Source organism: Megalobrama amblycephala, linkage group LG15 (assembly GCF_018812025.1).
Source record: "Megalobrama amblycephala isolate DHTTF-2021 linkage group LG15, ASM1881202v1, whole genome shotgun sequence".
Lineage (NCBI taxonomy): Eukaryota > Metazoa > Chordata > Actinopteri > Cypriniformes > Xenocyprididae > Megalobrama > Megalobrama amblycephala.
The window spans coordinates 20,650,783-20,678,764 of record NC_063058.1 but is presented as its reverse complement, the minus strand read 5'-3'; the positions used below and the strand labels follow the sequence as shown (position 1 = coordinate 20,678,764).

Here is a 27,982-nt window from a genome sequence, read left to right as displayed (position 1 = left end):
AGTCGAGATAAAATGTTGAGAATAAAGTCATTAAATTACGAGAAAACAGTCGTTAAATTACGAGAAACTCGTTAAATTTCGAGAAAAAAGTCGAGATAAAATGTTGAGAATAAAGTCATTAAATTACGAGAAAACAGTCGTTAAATTACGAGAAACTCGTTAAATTTCGAGAAAAAAGTCGAGATAAAATGTTGAGAATAAAGTCATTAAATTACGAGAAAAAACTCATATGAGTTTATTCTCAACATTTTATCTCGACTTTTTTCTCAAAATTTAACGAGTTTTTTCTCAAAATTTAACAACTTTAATCTCGAGATGGTTTTATTTTTTTATTATTGCTTGGCCCTAATCCTCTTCCGTAGAAACATGACCAATAAAAAAAATACAATTTTAGTTTTTTTTAATATAAATAACTAAAATTATTATTATTATTATTATTATTATTATTATTATTATTATTGATCTAATTTACATTAATACTATTAAATTAAATAGGATATCATAATCAATACATTTTTAATCTTAATTATAATTCACTTCTAAGCAGAAACATGACTAATAAAAAAGTATATTTGTTATTTTTTTTATATTGTATTAATTTATTATGATTTATTAATAATCTAATTTAAATGAAATTAACTAAAAAAAGATATGTCACTTCAAAGCAGAAACATGACCAACAAAAATACAATTGTTTTTTTTAATAAGATAATTATAATACTATTAGTATAATAATAATAATAAAAATAGTAATAGTAATAGTAATAATAATTATCTAATTTAAAATAAGTACTTAAATGGGATATAAATATCAATACATAATTGACAACTTCAAAGCAGAAACATGACCAATAAAAAGTACATTTGTGATCATTTTTATATAACATAAAAAAATTAAAACTTAAATAAGATATAATTAATATGCAAGTCACTTCGAATTACTTAAAAGCTGAAACATGACAGATTAAAAAATACATTTGTAGTTTTTTTAGATACTGTTATTATAATAAGAATACTATTAGTATATCAATATATAAAGAACAGAAACATGACCAATAAAAATCTAGGTGTGATCATTTTTATGTTGCTTAATTTATTTGATGTTTATTATAATTATTATTAGTTTACTATTAATCATTTATTTCAATTAAAATAATCTAAAAAATAAATGTGGTTATAATACATTTTTAATCTAAATGTAAATATTTTTTATATTTTAGAAATTATTAATGACATCATAATTTTGTAATGCTATTTATATATTCATTTAATATTTTAAATATATAAAATAAACTTTGTGTTGCAAGATTTCTGCACATACCACATTATTTCTGATTCTTATGATGTTATCAAGACACATTCTCCCAGTAGAGGACACTGTTGTCTACTTAAGCACATTCTTCCTAAGTCACGGTGTCCTTCGTCCTGTCTTCTTACAGCCTCTGAAGGAAGTTGTCCCGCGTGTAGAGAAGGGTTATAAGATGGACGCCCCCGACGGCTGCCCGGCAGTGGTGTATGACATCATGAAGCAGTGCTGGACTCTGGACGCTGTGGTGCGGCCCAGCTTCAGAGAACTGAGAGAGAAACTTCAAGATATCATAACCAATGAGCTGTACCGATAAAAGACAAAAAACTAAAGGAAAAACACAAGAGGAAGACCTCCATGGGACCATTCTCATACAATCTGACCAAAATCTACTTTAAAGCCGTGGACTTGAAAAACTTCAGCAAATTTCTTTTGCGAGCGCATCCTTGTTTTTTTCTTTGCATTGTTTTCATGGCTTGATTTTCTTCATTTTGGGGAGGCTGGCCTTCTCTACACCAACTCACCTCTTTTTGATTCACAAGATCTTCAGCCTCCTCTGATATGTCTTCATACGCCCCCTCATTATGGACTTTTGATTATCACATAGCCCCGAAAAAAGAAAGAAAAATCACTTTACTACTAAATCTGCCCATTAAAACAGCAACAACAACAACAACAACAACAAAAATATCATGCGAAATGACATTCGGCACCCATAAGGTTGGTTTTCTGCAAAATCTTATACCCAATAACAATAATTGGCACTTAGGGAAACCGTATGTTCATCCCAAACTGTTTTCAGTTCCAGTAGCCAATGAAATACACGAGAGAACCTTTCTTCCATTTCACAGTGCCTTCACGCCAGAAGCCTGTCTCGCCCCAGAGCTTGTTTTTTATTTTATTTTTTTAAATATGGTGTGTACAAGTGCTTTGATTTCCTGTTGTCTTTCTCATCTTTCCAAACATGTGTCAGTCTGAGCCTCAACCAGAAAGGATGAATATAAACATTGTAGGCCTTTTAAAAGATATGTGGCTTGGGTGGAAGCTGAAATGCTTTAAAGGGATAGTTCACCCAAAAATGAAAATGCTGTCATCATTTACTCACCCTCAAGTTGTTCTAAACCTGTATGAGTTCAAAAGAAGATATTTTGAAGAATGTTTCGGTCCCCATTGACTTCCATAGTATTTTTTATTTTTTTTTCCACCCTATGGAAGTCAGTGTGGATCAGAAACTGTCTGGTTACCAATATGCTTAAAAATATCATCTTTTGTGTTCAAGAGAAGAAAGAAACTCCTACAGGTTTATAACACTTTAAGGGTGAGTAAATGACAGAATTTTCATTTTTGGCTGAACTATCCCTTTAATTCAAAATAAAATATATATATAAAAAGATAAGACGGAGAAATTATAAAAAATAAAAAAAAAAAACACACAAATACAGATTTGTGAAATATTTGTTATATATTATATGCTGATTTTTGCAAAGGACTTGATTTTGCAGTGCTTTTTTTTTTTTTTTTTTTTTTTTTTGCTGCCATATTTCAGTTAAAATCATTCCACCTGAACAGTTTGATAAAAACAAAAGATAAATGACAAAAAAAATAAAAGGCTGCCAAACAGATTTGAATGTGTGTTTATGTGCTCTTAAATGTGACCAAACAGTCAAAGAAATGCACCAAGAGAGGAAACGCATCATATATATATATATACACATACACAAGTTGCTGCCCGTTTAGCAGTGACCCAAACAGTCGTGACACACGACAGATTTTCACCATAATGTTTTGACACACGTTTGTGAAACGGTAATAATAATACCAATGCACTGCAGATGCGCTTGACATTTGTAATGTCTTAAAAATCGCATTCACCTCCACCAGAATGTGATAGGATTGTTCTCTGGTCTATCTATAGGATGCTGTTTTTCTGCTCAGTGCATGTTTCTCGTCAGCAATATGATATCAAGACGAGGAAGATTCATGAGCGTGCAGCTAGAATGAAACCTGAACCACTGAAATGCTTGTATTTGTGGTACAGTGAAGGTGAATCCACCTCTGCTCTACAACACAATCACCTGAACGAAAACACACCAACACAGTAAAATGTTTGCATATCTGTCTTTTATAGACAATTATTTGAATTCAATGCTGGAAAACTGAAAGCTGGCTACGTGTGTGTGTGTTATATATATATATATATATATATATATATATATATATATATATATATATATATATATATATATATATATATATATATATATATATATATATATATATATATATATATATACACACACATATACAGCTATGGAAAAAATTAAGAGACCACTTAACATTGATTTCTGAACTTGGAGTGGTCTCTTAATTTTTTCCATAGCTGTGTATATATGTGTGTATATATATATATATATATATATATATATATATATATATATATATATATATATATATATATATATATATATATATATATATATATTGTGTGTGTGTGTGTGTGTACATATATATATATATATATATATATATATATATATATATATATATATATATATATATATATATATATATACACACACATATACAGCTATGGAAAAATTAAGAGACCACTTAACATTGATTTCTGAACTTGGAGTGGTCTCTTAATTTTTTCCATAGCTGTGTATATATGTGTGTATATATATATATATATATATATATATATATATATATATATATATATATATATATATATATATATATATATATATATATATATATATATATATATATATATGCCTTGTCTCATGCTGATTGGTTGGATTTTCCAAAATAATAGCCATCAGAATTTATTTGATTTTTATTATATACATATTTTTTTTAATCACCTTTAAAAATTCTAAGTAATGGTAATGTAACAGGCAGTCATTTCCTAAATTTCATATTTTATTTACACATTAAATGCTAATTTAATTGCTAATGTATCTAATTTATTTATAATTAGTAGAGATTCAGAAGAAAAAATGTAAAAACATGATCATTTACAAATGCATATTTGTAATGTTTTCTTAAAAATTAGTCTTTTGTTAAAATATAATTTAATTATAATTTAATATAAATGCAACATTTGAAATATATATATATATATATATATATATATATATATATATATATATATATATATATACACATACACGTACATGAATAATGTTATAAATATATATTATATTAATAAATTAAAATGTTAGAAATATAATTAAAATGCAATGAAAAAAAAAAAAAAAAAAAAAAATATATATATATATATATATATATATATATATATATATATATATAGTTATATACACTGAACAAAATTATAAACGCAACACTTTTGTTTTTTCATGAGCTGAACTCCAAGATCTAAGACTTTTTCTATGTACACAAAAGGCCTATTTCTCTCAAATATTGTTCACAAATCTGTCTAAATCTGTGTTAGTGAGCACTTCTCCTTTGCCGAGATAATAAAGCCTCCTTTACACTGCACGTGTGTGCGGCGCGTGTGTGGCGCGTTACGGCTCCGTCATGGTTTTGTTCCATCCTCTGCGTGGTGTCAACTCACACCAGAAGCATTTCAGAAACAAAGCGGCTGGTTTCGCGAGACCACGAGATTTGCCTGTCTGACATTTTTTTCCTTGTTTTTTTTCGTGTTTTTAATGGCTAAATGGTTATATTTTGTCTGGTTTATTTGCGTTTATTGCTATGCCATCTTTTATTTTGCTGTAGCCTGCAGATGAAGTTAATACACTTAAAAGTCCAGTTATGGACAACAAGAACAAAGAAATTTCAAGTTTTTCAACTTCGAATCTCTTGTCAGTTTCTGTCCTCCTAGTGATGTGAAATATGAGCGGGAGTTTACACAGGGTGATTATTTTGACTTTATTTTGTATTTGAGCTGCGCGTCTTGGATGCGGCGTCCATCAACAATAGGCGGGGCGCCTATCTTTAGCGAAGCGGCGTGGCGAACCGCTTCTGGGACGCTTCTCAAACGCACCGCGGCGCGGCTGGTGTAAACACGAGCATTGACTAGAGTGGCCGCGTATCAGCTCCGGTAGCCGCGTCGCAGCCGTAACGCACCGCAGACGCGTGCAGTGTAAACGAGGCTTACCCCTCGTTTACACTGCACGCGTGTGCGTTGCGGCTTCGGCATGGTTTTGTTCCGTCCTCTGCGCGGTGTCAACTCACACCAGAAGCATTTCAGAAGCGAAGCGGCTGGATTCCCGAGACCACGAGATTTGCATGTCTGACGTTTTTTCATTGATTTTTTCGTGTTTTTAATGGCTAAATGGTTATATTTTGTCCGGTTTGATTGTGTTTTGCTATGCCATGCTTTATTTTGCTGTAGCCATACAGATGAAGTTAACACACTTAAAATTCCAGTTATGGACAACAAAAACAAAGAAATTTCAAGTTTTTCAACTTCGAATCTCTTGTCGTCAGTTTCTGGCATCGTAGTGAAGTGAAATGTGAGCGGGAGTTTACTCAGGGTGATTATTTTGACTTTATTTTGTATTTGAGCTGCGCGTCTTGGACGCGGCGTCCGTCAAAAATAGGCGAGGCGCCTATCTTTAGCGAAGCGGCGCGGCGAGCCGCTTCTGGGACGCTTCTCAAACGCACCGCGCCGCGGCTGGTGTAAACACGAGCATTGACTAGAGTGGCCGCGTATCAGCTCCGGTAGCCGCGTCGCAGCCATAACGCGCCGCACACGCGTGCAGTGTAAACGAGGCTTAACCGACTTGAGTGGGCAAATGCTCACATTCAATGGCGTCTGGCACTTTGGAGAGGCGTTCTCTTCACGGATGAATCCTGGTTTTCACTGTACAGGGCAGATGGCAGACAGCGTGTATGGCGTCGTGTGGGTGAGCGGTTCGCTGTTGTCAAAGTTGTGGATCGAGTGGCCCATGGTGGCTGTGGGGTTATGGTATGGACAGGCGTATGTTATGGACAACGAACACGGGTGCATTTTATTGATGCCATTTTGAATGCACAGAGATACCGTGACGAGATCCTGAGGCCCATTGTTGTGCCATTCATCCACGACCATCACCTCATGTTGCAGCATGATAACACACGGCCCCATGTTGCAAGGATCTGTACACAGTCCCTGGAAGCTGAAAACATTCCAGTTCTTGCATGGCCAGCATACTCACCGGACATGTCACCCATTGAGCATGTTTGGGATGCTCTGGATCAGCGTATACGACAGCGTGTTCCAGTTCCTGCCAATATCCAGCAGCTTCCCACAGCCATTGAAGAGGAGTGGACCAACATTCCACAGGCCACAATCAACAACCCGATCAACTCTATGTGAAGGAGATGTGCTGCACTGCATGAGGCAAATAGTGGTCACGCCAGATACTGACTGGTCTCCGGACCCCCCCAATACAGTAAAACTGTACATTTTAGAGTGGCCTTTTATTGTGGCCAACCTAAGGCACACCTGTGCAATAATCATGCTGTCTAATCAGCATCTTGATATGCCACACCTGTGCGGTGGATGGATTATCTCGGCAAAGGAGAAGTGCTCACTAACACAGATTTAGACAGATTTGTGAACAATATTTGAGAGAAATAGGCCTTTTGTGTACAAAGTCTTAGATCTTTGAGTCCAGCTCATGAAAAACGGGGGCAAAAACAAGTGTTGTTTATCATTTTGTTCAGTGTATTATATGTTTTTAATAAATTTTGTGACATGCAAATGTGTGTATATATAATATATATAATTTTAAAATATAAAATGCATTAGGTAGATGACTGTGCTTCAGATAAGCACTATAAAATGATGCTTAATTTGCATCATTTGAATACTATTTTAATTTACTGTATGTTGATTTCCTTTTTTATTTTCATTTTTATTTGAAAAGAAAAGGGAAGGAAACCACCTGTAGTAGTAGTTCCCCTTAAAAGTGAGATCCTTATGAAACTTCAAGCACGCAAGCTTCCCTGCTTAACAAGGAAGAATATGAGGTAAGTCAGGGAGACGGGACTTCAGCCTCCCCCTCGGGCGTCCTGTGTGCTTCACGCCAGAACGCTTGACTGTGGATGTCACCATGCGTGTGTCATGATTTGCTCTGTTTTGTGGCCTATGTGGAAGACATTGCCAATGGACATTAGGAAGAGTTTAATTCAACCGTTTGGTTTAAAGGAAATGATTCTGATCTCACGTTATGAGGGAGGAACAGAAATGTTATAGCTTCAAACGAGCAGTCAATAGCAGCAGTGATTAAGTTTCTTCAGTCTTTATCTCCGAGTTCATGTGTTTGCCTGAAGAGAGCAACATTAAGTGACATGCTAAGTTTGATTCTCTAAAATACCAAAGTTCCTCCAGCTGTAGGTTTAGATGCGCTCCGCAGTGCTCGTCAGCCCCCATTTACATCTCTCCCATGACATTTGGGCTCAGGCCCGGATCCGGCCTTCACCCACGCCCAGCCTAAGGGAGCTCGTACGCCAGTGTACATCCCAATCAACACTAGAAGTGGAGTCCTCACGATGCTTACGTTCATGACAGTCTTCTCTCATGCAAAACACATCCCTCCTCTGTTTGCATTTTGGCCAGAAATGTGCCTCATGAAGGGTACTTGAGTACAGTGATTCACGAATGGAGAAGGGCACTGCTTCAGGCGAAAGGGAAAAACCTTCTCAATGCCCTGGCATTTATCTGAAGAATCACTGACCCTCATAGACAACAAGTGCTGTAAACGGTTTGGCAAAGTGTCTGTTCTGTTTGTATTGATACTAAAAGCAATTCAATATAGTCTCTTGTTCTTCACTGGACAAATAAGGACAAATCAGATTGCAGCTGGTCATGTTTAAAACATATATGATAATGTATTCAGTGCGACTTCTCTGAATAAACTCTCATATTATCAGAGATTTCCATCTGAAAGCAGTTGGATTCAGCAAGATGAATGTTCACAGCAAATGTAATTGTTAAAATTCCCCCAAATGGTACAAAGCGTTGACTCACCGCTGTCTTCGGGAAAGGTCATCATACCCTCCAAAGAAGATGTTTAAACATGTATTATTCATGCCATTTCAGAAAAGTGATTTGTCAATGTATTTAAACAATTCAAAATGTAGATATCAATGAAAAATTATGATTTAAAAATGCTAAAGGAACTTTATCTAAACTATATATAATTTGAACCTAAAATGATATGAGTATTAGGGGTGGGCGATATACTGGTAGACGCGATTAACCAGTGGAAATTTGTCAACAGGTAGACATTTTAGACTACTGTCTCTATCATGGTTATGCTCACGTGACTGAAAGCTTATCGTTTTAAGTAGGGCTGGGCGATATATCGCATGCGATTGTCACGCGCATTTCGTCAGTAAAGCCGGTTCCCTGATTACCGCTAAATCGCCATCATCTGCTTTCAAATGGAGCGGCATTTAATAGACAGAACCGTAGTTCACTGACAAGCTACGCAATATCGTGTTCATTATCGAAGGTGATTCATCTGCCAGGCATTATATGTTTGACCAATATGTTGTTTATATTATTATTATTAACTTAAAATGTCATATATTCACCTCTAACCTCTTATATTAAATACATATTTAATTCATTGTAAAGCAGGCAGGTGAGGAGAAGAGAGAAAATATATTTTTGTATATATTATTATTTGTATATATTTAATAAATATTTATTATACATTTCCCCACAGTTGTATGACTATACAAAATCTTATTAGCATAAAAGTATAAACCATAAATCATATAGCCCCTAACGCTGTATAGTACAATTAGTTGACACAGACCGAGGTGTTTCACTTGAGCAGCCCTGTGATTACTTGACACAGGAGAGAAGTGACAGTCGCAGCTCATCATTACTCATACTGACTCATCTAGAAGCCCACAGGCCGTCATTAATGGAGTTCTCAAAAAATAAATAAATAAACCAATGAAAATATTTCCTGTCTCCTAATAGTTAAAATCGAAAGTATTTGATTGTAAGTAATCAGTTTTGATATAGTGTCATCATTTATTAAAGGCATTTAATTCCTCAAAATACATATGATATAGAAACGTCTTATAGCAAAAGATTTAATATACAGGTGCTGGTCATATAATTAGAATATCATCAAAAAGTTGATTTATTTCACTAATTCCATTCAAAAAGTGAAACTTGTATATTATATTCATTCATTACACACAGACTGATATATTTCAAATGTTTATTTCTTTTAATTTTGATGATTATAACTGGCAACTAAGGAAAATCCCAAATTCAGTATCTCAGAAAATTAGAATATTACTTAAGACCAATACAAAGAAAGGATTTTTAGAAATCTTGGCCAACTGAAAAGTATGAGCATGTACAGCACTCGATACTTAGTTGGGGCTCCTTTTGCCTGAATTACTGCAGCAATGCGGCGTGGCATGGAGTCGATCAGTCTGTGGCACTGCTCAGGTGTTATGAGAGCCCAGGTTGCTCTGATAGTGGCCTTCAGCTCTTCTGCATTGTTGGGTCTGGCATATCGCATCTTCCTCTTCACAATACCCCATAGATTTTCTATGGAGTTAAGGTCAGGCGAGTTTGCTAGCCAATTAAGAACAGGGATACCATGGTCCTTAAACCAGGTACTGGTAGCTTTGGCACTGTGTGCAGGTGCCAAGTCCTGTTGGAAAATGAAATCTGCATCTCCATAAAGTTAGTCAGCAGCAGGAAGCATGAAGTGCTCTAAAACTTCCTGGTATACGGCTGCGTTGACCTTGGACCTCAGAAAACACAGTGGACCAACACCAGCAGATGACATGGCACCCCAAACCATCACTGACTGTGGAAACTTTACACTGGACCTCAAGCAACGTGGATTGTGTGCCTCTCCTCTCTTCTTCCAGACTCTGGGACCCTGATTTCCAAAGGAAATGCAAAATTTACTTTCATCAGAGAACATAACTTTGGACCACTCAACAGCAGTCCAGTCCTTTTTGTCTTTAGACGCTTCTGACGCTGTCTGTTGTTCAAGAGTGGCTTGACACAAGGAATGCGACAGCCTGAAACCCATGTCTTGCATACGTCTGTGCGTAGTGGTTCTTGAAGCACTGACTCCAGCTGCAGTCCACTCTTTGTGAATCTCCCCCACATTTTTGAATGGGTTTTGTTACACAATCCTCTCCAGGGTGTGGTTATCCCTATTGCTTGTACACTTTTTTCTCCCACATCTTTTCCTTCCCTTCGCCTCTCTATTAATGTGCTTGGACACAGAGCTCTGTGAACAGCCAGCCTCTTTTGCAATGACCTTTTGTGTCTTGCCCTCCTTGTCCAAGGTGTCAATGGTCATCTTTTGGACAACTGTCAAGTCAGCAGTCTTCCCCATGATTGTGTAGCCTACAGAACTAGACTGAGAGACCATTTAAAGGCCTTTGCAGGTGTTTTGAGTTAATTAGCTGATTAGAGTGTGGCACCAGGTGTCTTCAATATTGAACCTGTTCACAATATTCTAATTTTCTGAGATACTGAATTTATGATTTTCCTTAGTTGTCAGTTATAATAATCAAAATGAAAAGAAATAAACATTTGAAATATATCAGTCTGTGTGTAATGAATGAATATAATATACAAGTTTCACTTTTTGAATGGAATTAGTGAAATAAATCAACTTTTTGATGATATTCTAATTATATGACCAGCACCTGTATACAGAGCTGGGTAGATTACTAACAAATTGTAATCGGTTACTGATTACAAATTACGTAATCCATTACATTACATATTTAAGGTAATATAATCTGACTACTTTTGGATTACTTTTGACCTAACTCGTTTATCACATTGATTTGAGTAGAATAATCTTGTACCATATTGATATGAAAGAAAATATTCCATTCTATATATATATATATATATATATATATATATATATATATATATATACACACACACAGTATTCTCATTCTGTATATACTTATGTCACATTTTACCTTAATTTTACTTATACTCAGTGTTTGTTGGCACAACTGTCTGTACTGTCAGTGCTCTGAAAATGAGCCTCATGACAGCATTTCACTGCTCACAGAACCCTGTGTAAACTGTGTAAATGACAAACTAACTCCATCTTGGCAACATATTACAAAAAGATTTCAGAACAAACTGCACATTTTAGAAACAAAACATTACTGGCTAGTGTGCACTAGGCCATGTGCAGTTATACAATTATATTAAAGAATAAATACATTGAATATATGTCTCTGCAACATCATGAACTAAAGTTTGTTTTTGTTTTTTTATCAGCCATTGTTGACTTTTGCAATGTTTTTGAACCTCACCTTCAGTCGCGTAAGCAGAAGCGTCATGAATCAGAAGTCGCGCGCTACTTCATAGAGAGAGAGAGAGAGAGAGAGAGAGAGAGAGAGAGAGAGAGAGAGAGAGAGAGAGAGAGAGAATTTCTCTGCGTTGTACAGGTTATGAATATTTGTTGCTGAAACTTGAATTGAGCGGAAGAAAGGAAAACATCTAGGCTACTTTCGTTGTCGCGTTTTTGTTTTCTCCTCACACGAGACAACTAGACTTTCTCAAGCGACTGGCATATAATCCAAAGAAACCGGCGATTTATATCTTTATATAGTATTCTGCAGAAAAACAATGGCTTTTATGTTTAAACACATGATAGGGGGACAGCTGAAGGATCTTACCGGGGGTCTTGGAGAAGAAAAACCAGAAGGAGAAAAGTCAGAAGCTGCAGCAAAAGGAATGACACACGAAGAGTTCGAACAATATCAAGAACAGTTGGCGGAGGAGAAGTAAGATTCATCAACAACTATTTCTTTAGCGGTGTGGTCATGACCAAAGAATATGATTTTAAATCTGTGATATTTTTGAATATTTATTATTATATATATTCGTATTTTCCCCCTCCATTTTCTATTTCGTTTGGTAATAGCAAATGAATTCGATTTTTTTTATATAAATAATAATTTAATGCATTGTTTTTATATAATTTTATAAATATTTTAATAAATAATTGTATTAATATTTGTAGAATTTCCAGATATTTTTTATTTTATTTTATTTTTATTCAACAACAAATTCCACATATACAGTTGTACATAGAAAATGCGTTATATGAATATACCATTCATTCATTCACTTTACCAAAAAAGGAGGCTGCTCCATATCCTGACACAGATAAATGTTAAATGAGAACCCGGTTAAATGCCACAATAATAATTATATTTAAACATTTTATATTTTTATATATCAAATTATGAGGACTCTATCCCTCCTGTTTGAATTTAATACACAATTTGCATTGCAGTCACTTGTTCACATGTAATACAAGGAGCTGTAGAGAAGGTCAGTGTTTATCTCCAGCTTCCTGTATTTCTGTGGTTTAATCAATAGTGCATGTCACCTTGCTCTCCAGATCCGTGTTTCTCTGGTTTGGCCTTGAGGACAGTGACTCCTCTGCAGAAATGCATATGCAGCTGTTTTTCTTCTATTGTGTGCATTTTTGAATGGCATCGTATTACTTTGTCCTAGACATAAAAAAGTTAACTTCAACACTAAACAATATTTCATATTGATAATATTATGATTTCATATTGATATTAATTATACATTTCATGTTTAAGTACATTTGTGTCAATCTAACTTCTGTTTTTCTACTAGGATTGAGCGAGATGCCAGTTTTGCCCAGAAGAAGGCTGAACGGGCCACGGTCAGAAGCCACTTCAGGGAAAAATATCGTCTTCCAAAAGTAAACATCACTTTAAAGGGATATTTCACCCAAAAATTTAAATTTTGTCATCATTTACTCCCCCTCAAATTGTTCCAAACCTGTATAAATGTCTTTGTTCTGCTGAACACAAAGGAAGATATTTGGAAGAATGTTTGTAACTACGCAGATCGCAGTATTTTTTTTTTCCTACTATGGTAGTCAATGGGGGGCGAGATCTGCTTGGTTACAAACATTCTTCCAAACATTCAACTAAGCAGATCTTGCCCCTAATTGACTACCACAGTAAGAAAAAAAATGACTATGGTAGTCAATGGGGGGCGAGATCTGCTTAGTTACAAATATTCTTCCAAACATTCAACCAAGCAGATCTCGCCCCCCATTGATTACCATAGTAAGAAAAAATTACTATGGTAGTCAATGGGAGGGCGAGATCTGCTTGATTACAAACATTCTTCCAAAAATTCAACCAAGCAGATCTTGCCCCCCATTGACTACCACAGTAAGAAAAAAAATTACTATGGTAGTCAATGGGGGGCGAGATCTGCTTGGTTACAAACATTCTTCCAAACATTCAACCAAGCAGATCTCTCCCCTAATTGACTACCATAGTAAGAAAAAAAATTACTATGGTAGTCAATGGGGGGCGAGATCTGCTTGGTTACAAACATTCTTCCAAACATTCAACCAAGCAGATCTCACCCCCCATTGACTACCATAGTAGGAAAAAAATTACTATGGTAGTCAATGGGGGGGCGAGATCTGCTTGGTTACAAACATTCTTCCAAACATTCAACCAAGCAGATCTTGCCCCTAATTGACTACCACAGTAAGAAAGAAAATTACTATGGTAGTAAATGGGGGGCAAGATCTGCTTGGTTACAAATATTCTTCCAAACATTCAACCAAGCAGATCTCACCCCCCATTGATTACCATAGTAGGAAAAAAATTACTATGGTAGTCAATGGGGGGGCGAGATCTGCTTGGTTACAAACATTCTTCCAAACATTCAACCAAGCAGATCTCGCCCCCCATTGACTACCATAGTAAGAAAAAAAATGACTATGGTAGTCAATGGGGGGCACGATCTGCTTGGTTAACAAACATTCTTCCAAACATTCAACCAAACAGAGCTCGCCCCCCATTGATTACCATAGTAGGAAAAAAATTACTATGGTAGTCAATGGGGGGGCGAGATCTGCTTGGTTACAAACATTCTTCCAAACATTCAACCAAGCAGATCTCGTCCCCCATTGACTACCATAGTAGAAAAAAAAAAATACTATGGTAGTCAATGGGGGGCGCGATCTGCTTGGTTACAAACATTCTTCCAAACATTAAACCAAGCAGATCTCGCCCCCCATTGATTACCATAGTAGGAAAAAAATTACTATGGTAGTCAATGGGGGGGGCGAGATCTGCTTGGTTACAAACATTCTTCCAAACATTCAACCAAGCAGATCTCACCCCCCATTGACTACCATAGTAGGAAAAAAATTACTATGGTAGTCAATGGGGGGGGCGAGATCTGCTTGGTTACAAACATTCTTCCAAACATTCAACCAAGCAGATCTTGCCCCTAATTGACTACCACAGTAAGAAAGAAAATTACTATGGTAGTAAATGGGGGGCGAGATCTGCTTGGTTACAAATATTCTTCCAAACATTCAACCAAGCAGATCTCACCCCCCATTGATTACCATAGTAGGAAAAAAATTACTATGGTAGTCAATGGGGGGCGAGATCTGCTTGGTTACAAACATTCTTCCAAACATTCAACTAAGCAGATCTTGCCCCTAATTGACTACCACAGTAAGAAAAAAAATGACTATGGTAGTCAATGGGGGGCGAGATCTGCTTAGTTACAAATATTCTTCCAAACATTCAACCAAGCAGATCTCGCCCCCCATTGATTACCATAGTAGGAAAAAATTACTATGGTAGTCAATGGGAGGGCGAGATCTGCTTGATTACAAACATTTTTCCAAAAATTCAACCAAGCAGATCTTGCCCCCCATTGACTACCACAGTAAGAAAAAAAATTACTATGGTAGTCAATGGGGGGCGAGATCTGCTTGGTTACAAACATTCTTCCAAACATTCAACCAAGCAGATCTCTCCCCTAATTGACTACCATAGTAAGAAAAAAAATTACTATGGTAGTCAATGGGGGGCGAGATCTGCTTGGTTACAAACATTCTTCCAAACATTCAACCAAGCAGATCTCACCCCCCATTGACTACCATAGTAGGAAAAAAATTACTATGGTAGTCAATGGGGGGGCGAGATCTGCTTGGTTACAAACATTCTTCCAAACATTCAACCAAGCAGATCTCACCCCCATTGACTACCATAGTAGGAAAAAAATTATTATGGTAGTCAATGGGGGGGCGAGATCTGCTTGGTTACAAACATTCTTCCAAACATTCAACCAAGCAGATCTTGCCCCTAATTGACTACCACAGTAAGAAAAAAAATGACTATGGTAGTCAATGGGGGGCACGATCTGCTTGGTTAACAAACATTCTTCCAAACATTCAACCAAACAGATCTCGCCCCCCATTGATTACCATAGTAGGAAAAAAATTACTATGGTAGTCAATGGGGGGGCGAGATCTGCTTGGTTACAAACATTCTTCCAAACATTCAACCAAGCAGATCTCGTCCCCCATTGACTACCATAGTAGAAAAAAAAAATACTATGGTAGTCAATGGGGGGCGCGATCTGCTTGGTTACAAACATTCTTCCAAACATTCAACCAAGCAGATCTCGCCCCTCCATTGACTACCATAGTAGGAAAAAATTACTATGGTAGTCAATGGGGGGTGAGATCTGCTTGGTTACAAACATCTTCCTTTGTGTACAGCAGAACAAAGACATTTATACAGGTTATTTGCATTATTAACTTGTACTTTTTATTTACAGAGTGAACTGGACGACACGCAAATTCAGGCTGCGGCAGATGACGTGGAGTTGCCCACAGAACTGGCCAAGATGATCGCTGAAGACAACCAGGAGGAGGAGCAAAAGCAGTCTGTCCTGGGTCAGCTGACCAACATTCAGAACGTAGATATTGATCAGATAAAAGAGAAGGCCCAGTCCGCCCTTGAAGACATTAGACAGTCGGCTGAAAAGTGTGATGTTATGTAATCCAGGCAGAGCTGGACTGCTGATTGCGGATCGGATGTTTCCTCGGCTCCGATGACTTCAGGGAGAATATAGGGAATAAATCAGATCCATAAACAGCATGCCTATAATGAGATTCTTTGTAAAATACAAGCTCCTACCCAAAGCCAAGCAATCATATATACATTTGAAGTGTTTGTTGATATTGCAAATAATGTGTGCCACACTGTATACGTTATGCTTTGTCATAATAGTGGCTTAAGGCAATAATTATCAGTTAACATCTTTCTACTTGTTGTTATTTAGTGCTTAAAATATGTTGTATTTGTTTATATGTGATTGACTATTCTACATCTACTTTAAATGAGCCAGAAAATGTTACAGTATTCCGGTCTGCTGAATACATATTACTAAAAAGTATAAAATACGAAACTGCTTAAATTATACTATTAAAATATGTATTTGCACCTTTTTATGTACTCAGTCAGTATTTCGATGTATTTATGTGAAGTGTGTAGATAAAATATTAATTGTTGTTTTTTAGGTGAAAGAGAATCTAAATATAAACTTGTAAAGTCATATTTAAATGTATTTTTTATTTATTTATTTATTGTCAGTCAGGGTTATTGTAGTTAAAGTTTTTTACTTGAAATAAAATAAATGTTAACTGAAATAAAATATTAAAAAACAATTTTGTCGTTTTTAGTAGTATATGCTATTTTTCTTACTTTTTTAATAAAAATGTCTAGCCTACATAGTTTTAGTTTTATTTATTTTAGTACTGTATATATTTATTTTAGTAAATGAGCAACTACCTGAAATGTAATAAGTTTAGCTAAAATCAAAATGAAAACGGAAAATATAAAAATAAATATGAATTCAAAACTCAATGATGCTAAAATAACACTGGTGTCATAATTTTGCCGCCAATTTAATTTGAAACAATATGGGAACCACTGTCAAAAGTCGATGTTGTCTATGACTCATTTCTGCAACGCAACTTGGTGCATCAGGAAAAACATTCCGTCTCCATGTGTCATTCAATCGCTGTTTATAACACGCATGATTCTGTCGGAAACAGCGATGGACACAGAAGCGGATCTCTTTTATCGTCAGCTGCCTAAAGTGGTAGGAAACACAAAAATAGATTTTTTTTTATCTTTTAATGAGCTCAACCCAATGTTTTTATATACATTAATGAAAATAGTAAATCAAATACAGTGTTTTTATTTTCTTTCAGGAGCTGCACGCGCATCTCAATGGATCTGTCAGTTTTGAGAGTATGGAGACGCTCATACAGCGCAAGCCGCATCTGAACATCGAGCACAGCATGACCGCCATCCGCCGCGGACAGCGCCGAACACTGGACGAGTCCGTATCAAACACCAGTACAGTTCAAATAAACTGTTGTTTTCACATTTACATTACAACATGCACTGGTAGAAAAATTTGAGAGAGAGACTGCGTCCGAAATAGCATATACTTCTTTTGAAAAAGCTCCTACTTCTCGACCGTCAAATAAATATGCTCTATATAGTATGAATGTGTGTATTATGAATTTAATCCATACTTAATACATCCGTCATGTTGTCATTGTAATTTTTTTTTTGTTTTTAATTCATAATAACAGTCAAATACAGAAAAAAAAAAGAAGTACAGTACTTAAAAGTTCAGAGAATGTGAGATAAGGAACAAAACAATAACAATAATAGGCTAAAGAATAAATATCAGCAATAAAAAGCTAACAAACAAATGTTTAACATCAGGCAGTCACATGAATTTGTATAGTTTCTTATTTTGTGTTCTCATGTTCCAAATAGTTTCAAAGTACATCTTAAAATCAGTGTTACTAAAGGTAATAATTGATTATTTTTTTAGTTATTCTTGACTTGTGAATGTAAAATGTTGATAAAATAATTAAAATATTAATTATGTGATTTGGTTTTCAGTAAAATATTGTAAGGTTCTACGTTTAAATCTTTTTAGAATCAATCCAAAGTCAATTTTAAAGTTAACCCAAAAATGAGAAAGGGCAATTAAAAAATAAATAAAATAAATAAATGTTCAATATCGTTAACTGATATCCACACACAGTGTGTATATACAGCATTAAAAAGGGTACTTTATAAAATTATTATTAAAACATTTTTCAAAGAAGGAGAGACCATTTACTAAAAGTTAGAGTACTAGTGTTAGTTGTATCCAGGGTTGCCAGGTTTTCACAACAAAACATGCCCTATTGCTACTCAAAGGTAGCGTTCCGGGGGGTAAAATCTACGTTTTTGGTGGGGTTCCACTGGTAAAATTCGCATTCCAGGGGCTAAATATCATGTTATTTGGGGTCGCTTCAACCCTCGGACATGAAAAACAACCCACAGCAACAGTGTTAAAGTAGCCCAATTCCACGGGAAAACCGTGGACTTGGCAACACTGGTTGTATCTGCCATTCACAACTCCTTTCTGGTGGCCTCATGGGATAGAGAAGTGTTCATTCGAAGTTGTTCATCTGGGTAATTTTCAGCTACTGTTTTATGAATACTGTGAGTCCAACTCCATACATACTCCTTCTCCCAGTTTCACAGACAAGGCTGAAGTCCCCTAAAATGTTTTTTTTTTAAAAAGCTACTTAAAGGGTTAGTTCACCCAAAAATGAAAGTAATGTCATTTATTACTTACCCTCATGTTGTTCCACACCTGTAAGACATCTTCATCTTCATCTTCACAAGTTCATCTTCCGAACACAAATTAAGATATTGTTGATGAAATCCGATGGCTCAGTGAGGCCTGCATTCAAAGCAATGACATTTCCTCTCTCAAGATCCATAAAGGTACTAAAAACATATTTGAATAAGTTCATGTGAGTTCAGCGGTTCTATCCTAATATTATAAAGCGACAAGAATACTTTTTGTGCGCCAAAAAAAAACAACTTTTCAACAATATCTAGTGATGAGCGATTTCAAAACACTGCTTCATGAAGCTTCTGAGCTTTATGAATCTTTTGTTTCAAATTAGTAATTCAGATCTCCTATCAAACGGCTAAACTGCTGAAATCACGTGACTTTGGCACGTTTTTTCACTGATTCGAAGCAGTGTTTTGAAATCTGCCCATATAGAAGTCATTATTTTGTTTTTTTGGCGCACAGAAAGTATTCTTATCGCTTTATAATATTAAGATAGAACCACTGTAGTCACATGAACTGATTTAAATATGTTTATAGTACCTTTATGGATCTTGAGAGGTGCAGTAACTAGGGCTGCACGATATATCGCATGAGATTGTCACGTGCATTTCGTCAGTAAAGCCGGTTCCCTGATTACTGCTAAATCGCCATCACCTGCTTTCAAACGGAGCGGCATTTAATAGACAGAGCCGTAGTTCACTGACAAGCCACGCAATATCGCGTTCATATCGCAGATGAATCGCCTTCGATAATGAACGCGATATTGCGTAGCTTGTCAGTGAACTACGGCTCTGTCTATTAAATGCCGCTCCGTTTGAAAGCAGGTGATGGCGATTTAGCAGTAATCAGGGAACCGGCTTTACTGACGAAATGCACGTGACAATCTCATGCGATATATCGTGCAGCCCTAGCAGTAACATTGTTGGCCTCACTGAGCCATCGGATTTCATCAACAATATCTTAATTTGTGTTCTGAAGATGAACGAAGGTCTTACGGGTGTGGAACGACATGAGGGTGAGTAATTAATGACATTATTTTCATTTTTGGGTGAACTAACCCTTTAAAGCCTAAGGCCTAATCCTGGCTTAATCTAAGCCCTGTCTATGAAACCAGGCCCTTGTCTCACTGTTCTTCCCCTACTATATAGTAGGGAGGTATACATATTTGGATTAAGACATTATTTTTTGACAACTAGACTAGTGGACTAAATTTGTAGTGCACATTAAACTGATTTTATCTTTCTAATATTTTGTGAAACTAAAAATAAATGAATTTATTTCCATGAGTCCTGAGAAGAAATGGCAGCTTGTCTTCTGAAGGTTACATCGATAAACCAGTAGGTGGCGACAAATGACTTTTTGTTTATTATGAGTCTTTCCACTGCATGAACTTTCCCCAGGAACTATAGGGACTTTGGGGTGGTAATCGGTGTGTTTTGACCGCAGGAACCAGGGTTTAAATAAAGTTCCAGGTAAAAAATGTCCCACTCAGAAAGTCCCTGCTCACGAGGTAGTACGAGGTTCAGGCTTTATTAAGCTTTTTTGCGGAGGGCGAAATCTAGCGGGAACTGCAGTCGCGCGTTAGCCTGACTACGTCAGACTTCCTACTTCCGCTCAATTTCATTTCGCTTCTGTACTCAGTCTGATACAGCGTCAGAGCTTTGTGTTTGCCACCGGTCTGGAAACAGCCGGGCCAATCAACGAACAGAGGGCGGGCTGAGAGCCGTGACGTAGATGCTAAGCGCCGAGTTTTACATTGTAGGTTAGAGAAATCGAAAACCGAAACGACCGCGGAAATGGGAAACGAGACACGGGATGCAAACTTCGGGATGCATTAACTTCGCATAATCTGCAAAAGTCGTTTACAGCCATGTTCACTCCGGTATTTCGCTCACATCATCATGTGTTTACAACAGGTTTACAGTGGAAGTTCAATCATAGATTTGAGTTCCATGCATGATGTCTGTGCTTCGATGCGGCTGTACAGGCGGATAACATATGTCATAACTAAACGTATCTGATTGGCTTACGGGTAACCAATGATTTTAAACTTCAGACAAGCGTCCCCTAGCGAGAGAGAAAACACTTCTCTATTATGCCATTCCAGACTCTGTCTACGAAGCAAAGTGAAGTAGCAGAGTCTGGTATTACCAGGCTAGTCGCGCGTAGTCCTACAGTACCGGACTCTTCTTCGCGGTACTTTAGACCGCGATGGAAACGCAGACATCAACAGGTCTGGGGGAAACATTTTCCTGGGACAAATTGTTCCAGGTAACTTAAGTCGAAACAGAGTTTCACAGACAAGCTGACAGGGCTTAGATTAAGCCAGGATTAAGCCTTAGTTCAATTAGGGCATTTAAGAAGCTTTTATTAACGTACCTTAGAAAAGGTGTACATCTTGAGACAAAACAATGACACTGACCTGCTTTAAGATGCTCAAACAGCTCAAACATGCATTTTAGTCTGGGACTAGGCTTGAGACTTGTCTATGAAACCAGGGGATGATTGTTGAAGACCTAGTCCTGATGTTATCTCGGTAATTACAGGTGAGCTATTAAGTCGGTGTATCTCTCCATTAGGTGTTTTCAAGTGTTTAAAGTGATTCATCAGCTGGTTGATTCAGAAGAGGACATCCTAATGGTAAAGCAACATTTACTCAATGTTTTATCCTTTTGTACCTTTAAGAATAAATTAAAAAGGGAACTACTATTATTAAAATAGGTTGCCAAAGCAGTCATTCAAGAGTTCGCAGCAGATGGCGTAAAATACTTGGAGCTTCGTAGCACGCCACGGGAAGTGACTGAAACAGGTACTGGAAGCAGTTCATATATCAAACAATTATTAGAAGCTCATTTCTGCTTTTTGTTGACATTTATTTTTGTCACAAAAAGGTCTCACTAAACAAAGATACATTGAAACTGTGCTGGAAGCCATCCGGCAGTGTAAACAAGAGGAAGTTGACATTGATGTCAGGTAATTTTTAGCTATTCTCGATTTTCTAGATGACAACCTGCCACTTTTATGGTCACCTACTGTATGTTTGCACAGGTTTCTCGTGGCTGTGGACCGCAGACACGGGCCTGAGGTTGCCATGGAGACAGTGAAGCTGGCAGAAGACTTCCTGCTTTCCAGTGATGGAGTTGTAGTTGGACTTGACCTCAGTGGAGACCCAACCGTGAGTTCAGATTGCAATTAACATCATACTCCGCATGTTTCTGGCTGCAGTCTCAATATCTTTGATCATACAGGTCGGCCATGGAAAAGACTTGCTCTCTGCACTTCAGAAAGCCAAGAACTGCGGTCTGAAGTTGGCTCTACACCTCTCAGAGGTCAGAGCACATGGAAACATCTCCTTATTGGAAGTATGTTTTGGTATGAATTCTTTTACGCGGTTTACACAAGAGTTTGTGTGTGTTTCAGGTTCCTTCTCAGAGAGACGAGTCCGAGCTGCTGTTGAACTTGCCTCCTGATAGAATCGGCCACGGAACCTACCTGCATCCTGAGGTCGGTGGATCGGACAGTCTTGTGGAGAAAGTTTGCAAACAAAATATTCCTATTGGTAAGAGTTTTCCATCTTAATTCCAAAATTACATGCTTGAACTTTAAAGAATTCTTTTTAAAAAATATTTTACTTTTTTTTTTTACTTTAGGTAACACTTTATTTTACAGTGACCTTGTTACACATGTTACATGTAGTTACTATAGTAATGACTATAAATTATGCAAATAGTAATAGTAAACAATAGTAAACACATGTAGTTAATTAATATTACTCAGTACATAAATGTATAATTGCACTGTAACAAAAATGAAGTGTAACCTTACTTTATTTTTATTTTTATTAACTTTTTTAACTCGTTTTCCATCATAAGAATATTTTTTTAATTATGTACTATTTTATGTTATTAACTATCTTATGTTTTTGAATAGAATTCCAAAACTACATACTTGAAATTTTAAAGAATATATTTTTACTATCTTAATATTTTATTTTAACTAAATAATTATTTTTAAGCTATTTTACTATTTTATTTTTATTTAACTTTATTTTTGTTTTAACTATTTTTTCATTAGTTTTCCATCATAATTCTAAAATTACATTCTTGAACTTTAAAGAATTATATATATATATTTTAGCTTTTTTACTATTTAATTTTACTATTTTATGTTTTTGACTAGATTTCAATCGTAATTCCAAAATTAAATACTTGAACTTTAAAGAATTCTTTTTAACTAATTTTAATATTTTATTTTCATTTCTGAACTTTTAAACAATATTTTTTTTTAAATTATTTACTATTTTAGGTTATTAACTATTATAAGTTTTTGAATAGAATTCCAAAACTACATACTTGAAAGTTTAAAGAATATATTTTTACTATTTTACTATTTTATTTTAACTAAATAATCATTTTAAAGCTATTTTACTATTTTATTTTTATTTAACTTTATTTTTGTTTTAACTATTTTTTCATTAGTTTTCCATCATAATTCTAAAATTACATTCTTGAACTTTAAAGAATTTTATATATATATATATATTTTAGCTATTTTACTATTTCATTTTACTATTTTATGTTTTTGACTAGATTTCAATCGTAATTCCAGAATTAAATACTTGAACTTTAAAGAATTCTTTTTAACTAATTTTAATATTTTATTTTCATTTCTGAACTTTTAAACAATATTTAAAAAAAAAATGTATTATAAGTTTTTTAAATAGTGTTTTATTGTAATTTCTAAATTACATACTTGAACTTTAAAGAATTTTATACTAGTTTTCCATCATAATTCCAAAATTACATGCTGTGTATGCAGTGCTCAGCGTAAATGAGTACACCCCCTTTGAAAAGTAACATTTTAAACAATATCTCAATGAACACAAAAGAAATTTCCAAAATGTTGATAAGACTAAATTTAATATAACATCTGTTTAACTTATAACATGAAAGTAAGGTTAATAATATAACTTAGATTACACATTTTTCAGTTTTACTCAAATTAGGGTGATGCAAAAATGAGTACACCCCACAACAAAAACTACTACATCTAGTACTTTGTATGACCTCCATGATTTTTAATGACAGCACCAAGTTTTCTAGGCATGGAATGAACAAGTTGGCAACATTTTGCAACAAGAATGACCTCTTTTAGAGACTGGATGCTGGATGGAGAGTGATGCTCAACTTGTCTCTTCAGAAATAAAAAGTAAAGAAATTATTTTCTTTCTCAGGTCTTGTGACATTTCTCTTTCATGTGGTGCCATTGCTGACAGCATGAAATGGGAAGGTGTTTTAACACCCTTTTATAGTCAACTGTCTGCTGGACACCTGTGTAATGAATAATTAGACTCACTTGTTAAATTACACATTTGTAGTCTAAAATTTAGCTTTGCTCCAGAGACTTTCAGTGGGGTGTACACCCTAATTTGAGTAAAACTGAACATTTTGTTCTCTAAGTTACATTTTAATCTTACTTTCATGTTATAAGTTAAACAGATGTTATATTAAACTTAGTCTTGTCAACATTTTGGAAATTGTTTTTGTGTTCATTGCGATATTGTTTAAAATGTTACTTTTCAAAGGGGGTGTACTCATTTACACTGAGCACTGTGTATGTGTATGTGTGTGTGTGTGTATATATATATATATATATATATATGAGCATGTTACTATTTAATTACACACTTGAACTTTAAACGTATTTAAATGTAACTATCTTGTTTTGCAGAGCTGTGTTTGACCTCTAATGTCAAAGGTCAAACAGTGCCTTCATATGACAAGCATCACTTCCAGTACTGGTATAATCGTGGACACCCATGTGTTCTCTGCGTGAGTTTTTTTCCCCCAAACTAACTTTTTTTAAAAAGTGTTTATAAATTCTATTAGAAAATAACAAAAGTCCTGTTGCTCCTCCTGTCCCGTCAGACGGATGATAAGGGCGTGTTCTGCACGGATCTCTCTCAGGAGTACCAGCTGGCTGCCTCCACCTTTGGTTTGTCTCAGGAGGCCGTGTGGAAGCTCTCCCAGCAGGCCATTGGATATACCTTCGCCCCTGAGCCAATCAAACAGAGGCTGGAGAAGAAATGGGCTGAGCTCAAACAGCAGTTTCTCCCATGAGAAACAATGACAGCTGTAAACTTGACCAACAGTCCTACCTCAGAGAGCCCAAACGGTGCTTTTCAAAAATGAAGGCACATTGTTGCAGCTAATTATGTCAGTTTCCTCAGTTTCAAAGCACACACTGCATTAATATCTGAATTAATACATAAACTACATGTGTTGTGTCAAACAGAGTTGGAGTGTTTAAATTAAGCTGGCTTTAAAATTTTAATATTTATGATGGACTATTGAATGTTTCTTGAAAATTAATATTGTTTTTTAATTTGGGATATAATACAACTATTTTAAATATTAATTTATTAATTACACAGCCTGTGTGAAAGTGGTCTATTCCTTTTACATTTTTAATACAATTTTTATTGTTGCTTCTTAATAAATACTCCATATTTGGCACAAAAAAAGTTCTTAACATTCTTATTTACATATTTTGCGGCGTCAGTGTCTGATTGGACGAGCACAGCACAAGATAATCTGTTAAAAATAAAGGATTCTCTCTCTTGCGCACACACATTTTGATGTCTCAACCAAAAGGTTTTACCATTAGAGGGCAGCAGTTCATTTTAAATGTTCCTTTACTGTTTATCACAAACTGCAAAGAAAGTTAGATTATTCTGGTTTCTTTCCTGGATCAGGTTACACAGCTCAGATCTATAACATGTTAAATGTCATTCATTGATTTTGTTGTCAGGCTGTACATCCACCTTTTTATTTCCTCATAGATCTTGTCAACTCTAGTGCCAAAGCTAAAAAGTGTCTGTGACAGCTTAGCATGCAGTTACAAAGTCACTGTAAAAAAAAAAAAAAGAAATATTGCAGTATTTATTATAAATGATTTATCCGTACATGCCCTTATTTTATTTAAACGTCATGTCCTCATAATCTGTAATCAAAATAATTTCTCCTCCCTCTTGTAGTGACATCTCTTCTCAACCCGTCACTCAAATGAGATCGACCAATAGCAAACCACAACCATCCAATCAAGTCCCGCCCTACATTTTTTCTTGTTAAAAAATTCACTTCGATATACTGGACAAAAGGGAAGAAAAAACTATCACAGCTTCTGTTTCATGCTGACTTTAACTTCTCAAGACCAAAGTAGTAAGTGGTTGTGAATTTATTCTAAAAAGACAAAAAAAACAACTCTGTTCTCCACCACCGTGTGGTTTATGCTGCCTTCACATGCTCTCGGAATTATCGTAAATACGAGTTTCCTAAGGAAAAAATTGCACATGAACGCCCTCCTATTTTTTACTTCATAACTTGTTAAATATGGATTTTTTTTTACACAAATGCATTGCTTCGCTTCAGAAGGCCTTTATTAACTCCTCCCCAGAGCCGTGTGGAGTACATTTATATGGAAGAGGATTAGAGCCAAGCAATAATAAAAAAAGTTGTTAAATTTCGAGAAAAACTTCGAAATAAAATGTTGAGAATAAACTCATTAAATTACGAGGAAAAAGTTGTTAAATTACGAGAACAAATTCGTTAAATTATGAGAAAAATGTCGTTAAATTTTGAGAAAAAAGTCAAGATAAAATGTTGAGAATAAACTCATTAAATTATGAGAATAAAATCATTAAATTACAAGAAAAAAGTTGTTAAATTATGAGAACAAATTCGTAATTTAACGAATTTGTTCTCGTAATTTAACAACTTTTTTCACGTAATTTAACGAGTTTATTCTCAACATTTTATCTAGACTTTTTTCTGGAAATTTAACAAGTTTTTTCTCGTAATTTAACGTGTTTATTCTCAACATTTTATCTCGACTTTTTTCTCGTAATTTAACGGATTTGTTCTCGTAATTTAACGACTTTTTTCTCATAATTTAATGAGTTTATTCACAACATTTTATCTTGACTTTTTTCTCGAAATTTAACGACTTTTTTCTCAAAATTTAACGAATTTGTTCTCGTAATTTAACAACTTTTTTCTCGTAATTTAACGAGTTTATTCTCAACATTTTATCTAGACTTTTTTCTGGAAATTTAACAAGTTTTTTCTCGTAATTTAACGTGTTTATTCTCAACATTTTATCTCGACTTTTTTCTCGTAATTTAACGAATTTGTTCTCGTAATTTAACGACTTTTTTCTCATAATTTAATGACTTTATTCTCAACATTTTATCTCCCTTTTCTCAAAATTTAACAAGTTTTTTCTCGTAATTTAACGAGTTTATTCTCAACATTTTATCTCGACTTTTTTCTCGTAATTTAACGAGTTTATTCTCAACATTTTATCACGACTTTTTTCTCAAAATTTAACGAGTTTATTCTCAACATTTTATCTCGACTTTTTTCTCAAAATTTAACGAGTTTATTCTCAACATTTTATCTCGACTTTTTTCTCAAAATTTAACGAGTTTATTCTCAACATTTTATCTCGACTTTTTTCTCAAAATTTAACGAGTTTATTCTCAACATTTTATCTCGACTTTTTTCTCGTAATTTAACGAGTTTATTCTCAACATTTTATCTCGACTTTTTTCTCATAATTTAACGAGTTTATTCTCAACATTTTATCTCGACTTTTTTCTCAAAATTTAACGAGTTTATTCTCAACATTTTATCTCGACTTTTTTCTCAAAATTTAACGAGTTTATTCTCAACATTTTATCTCGACTTTTTTCTCGTAATTTAACGAGTTTATTCTCAACATTTTATCTCGACTTTTTTCTCGTAATTTAACAAGTTTATTCTCAACATTTTATCTCGACTTTTTTCTCGTAATTTAACGAGTTTATTCTCAACATTTTATCTCAACTTTTTTCTCGTAATTTAACAAGTTTATTCTCAACATTTTATCTCGACTTTTTTCTCAAAATTTAACGAGTTTATTCTCAACATTTTATCACGACTTTTTTCTCGTAATTTAACGAGTTTATTCTCAACATTTTATCTCGACTTTTTTCTCAAAATTTAACGAGTTTATTCTCAACATTTTATCTCGACTTTTTTCTCAAAATTTAACGAGTTTTTTCTCGTAATTTAACGAGTTTATTCTCAACATTTTATCTTTTTCTGGAAATTTTTATTTGTTTA

The 27,982-nt window shown here is 34.9% G+C and overlaps 3 protein-coding genes across 4 annotated transcripts in view; all 3 read left to right on the top strand.

Annotated features, from left to right (window-relative positions):
* Positions 1 to 2,928, top strand: part of csk (C-terminal Src kinase) — a 28,497-nt gene extending 25,569 nt beyond the window's left edge. For both annotated transcript variants that reach the window (XM_048157660.1, XM_048157661.1), the window contains exon 13: positions 1,440 to 2,928. In XM_048157660.1, coding sequence (XP_048013617.1) covers positions 1,440 to 1,622 — 183 coding nt within the window. In that variant the 3' untranslated portion in view covers positions 1,623 to 2,928. The remainder of the gene's footprint in view (positions 1 to 1,439) is intronic.
* An 8,350-nt stretch (positions 2,929 to 11,278) lies between these two features.
* Positions 11,279 to 16,778, top strand: cplx3a (complexin 3a). Its single transcript, XM_048159609.1, has 3 exons — positions 11,279 to 12,073; positions 12,942 to 13,029; positions 15,936 to 16,778. Exons 1-3 carry the CDS (start codon positions 11,916 to 11,918, stop codon positions 16,158 to 16,160), a joined length of 471 nt encoding a protein of 156 aa, XP_048015566.1. The 5' UTR covers positions 11,279 to 11,915; the 3' UTR covers positions 16,161 to 16,778.
* A 326-nt stretch (positions 16,779 to 17,104) lies between these two features.
* adal (adenosine deaminase-like) lies at positions 17,105 to 25,369 on the top strand. Its single transcript, XM_048159264.1, has 10 exons — positions 17,105 to 17,264; positions 17,377 to 17,507; positions 21,398 to 21,458; positions 21,540 to 21,627; positions 21,710 to 21,791; positions 21,867 to 21,993; positions 22,067 to 22,147; positions 22,239 to 22,377; positions 24,549 to 24,649; positions 24,746 to 25,369. Exons 1-10 carry the CDS (start codon positions 17,106 to 17,108, stop codon positions 24,935 to 24,937), a joined length of 1,161 nt encoding a protein of 386 aa, XP_048015221.1. The 5' UTR covers position 17,105; the 3' UTR covers positions 24,938 to 25,369.
* The last annotated feature ends 2,613 nt before the right edge of the window (positions 25,370 to 27,982 follow it).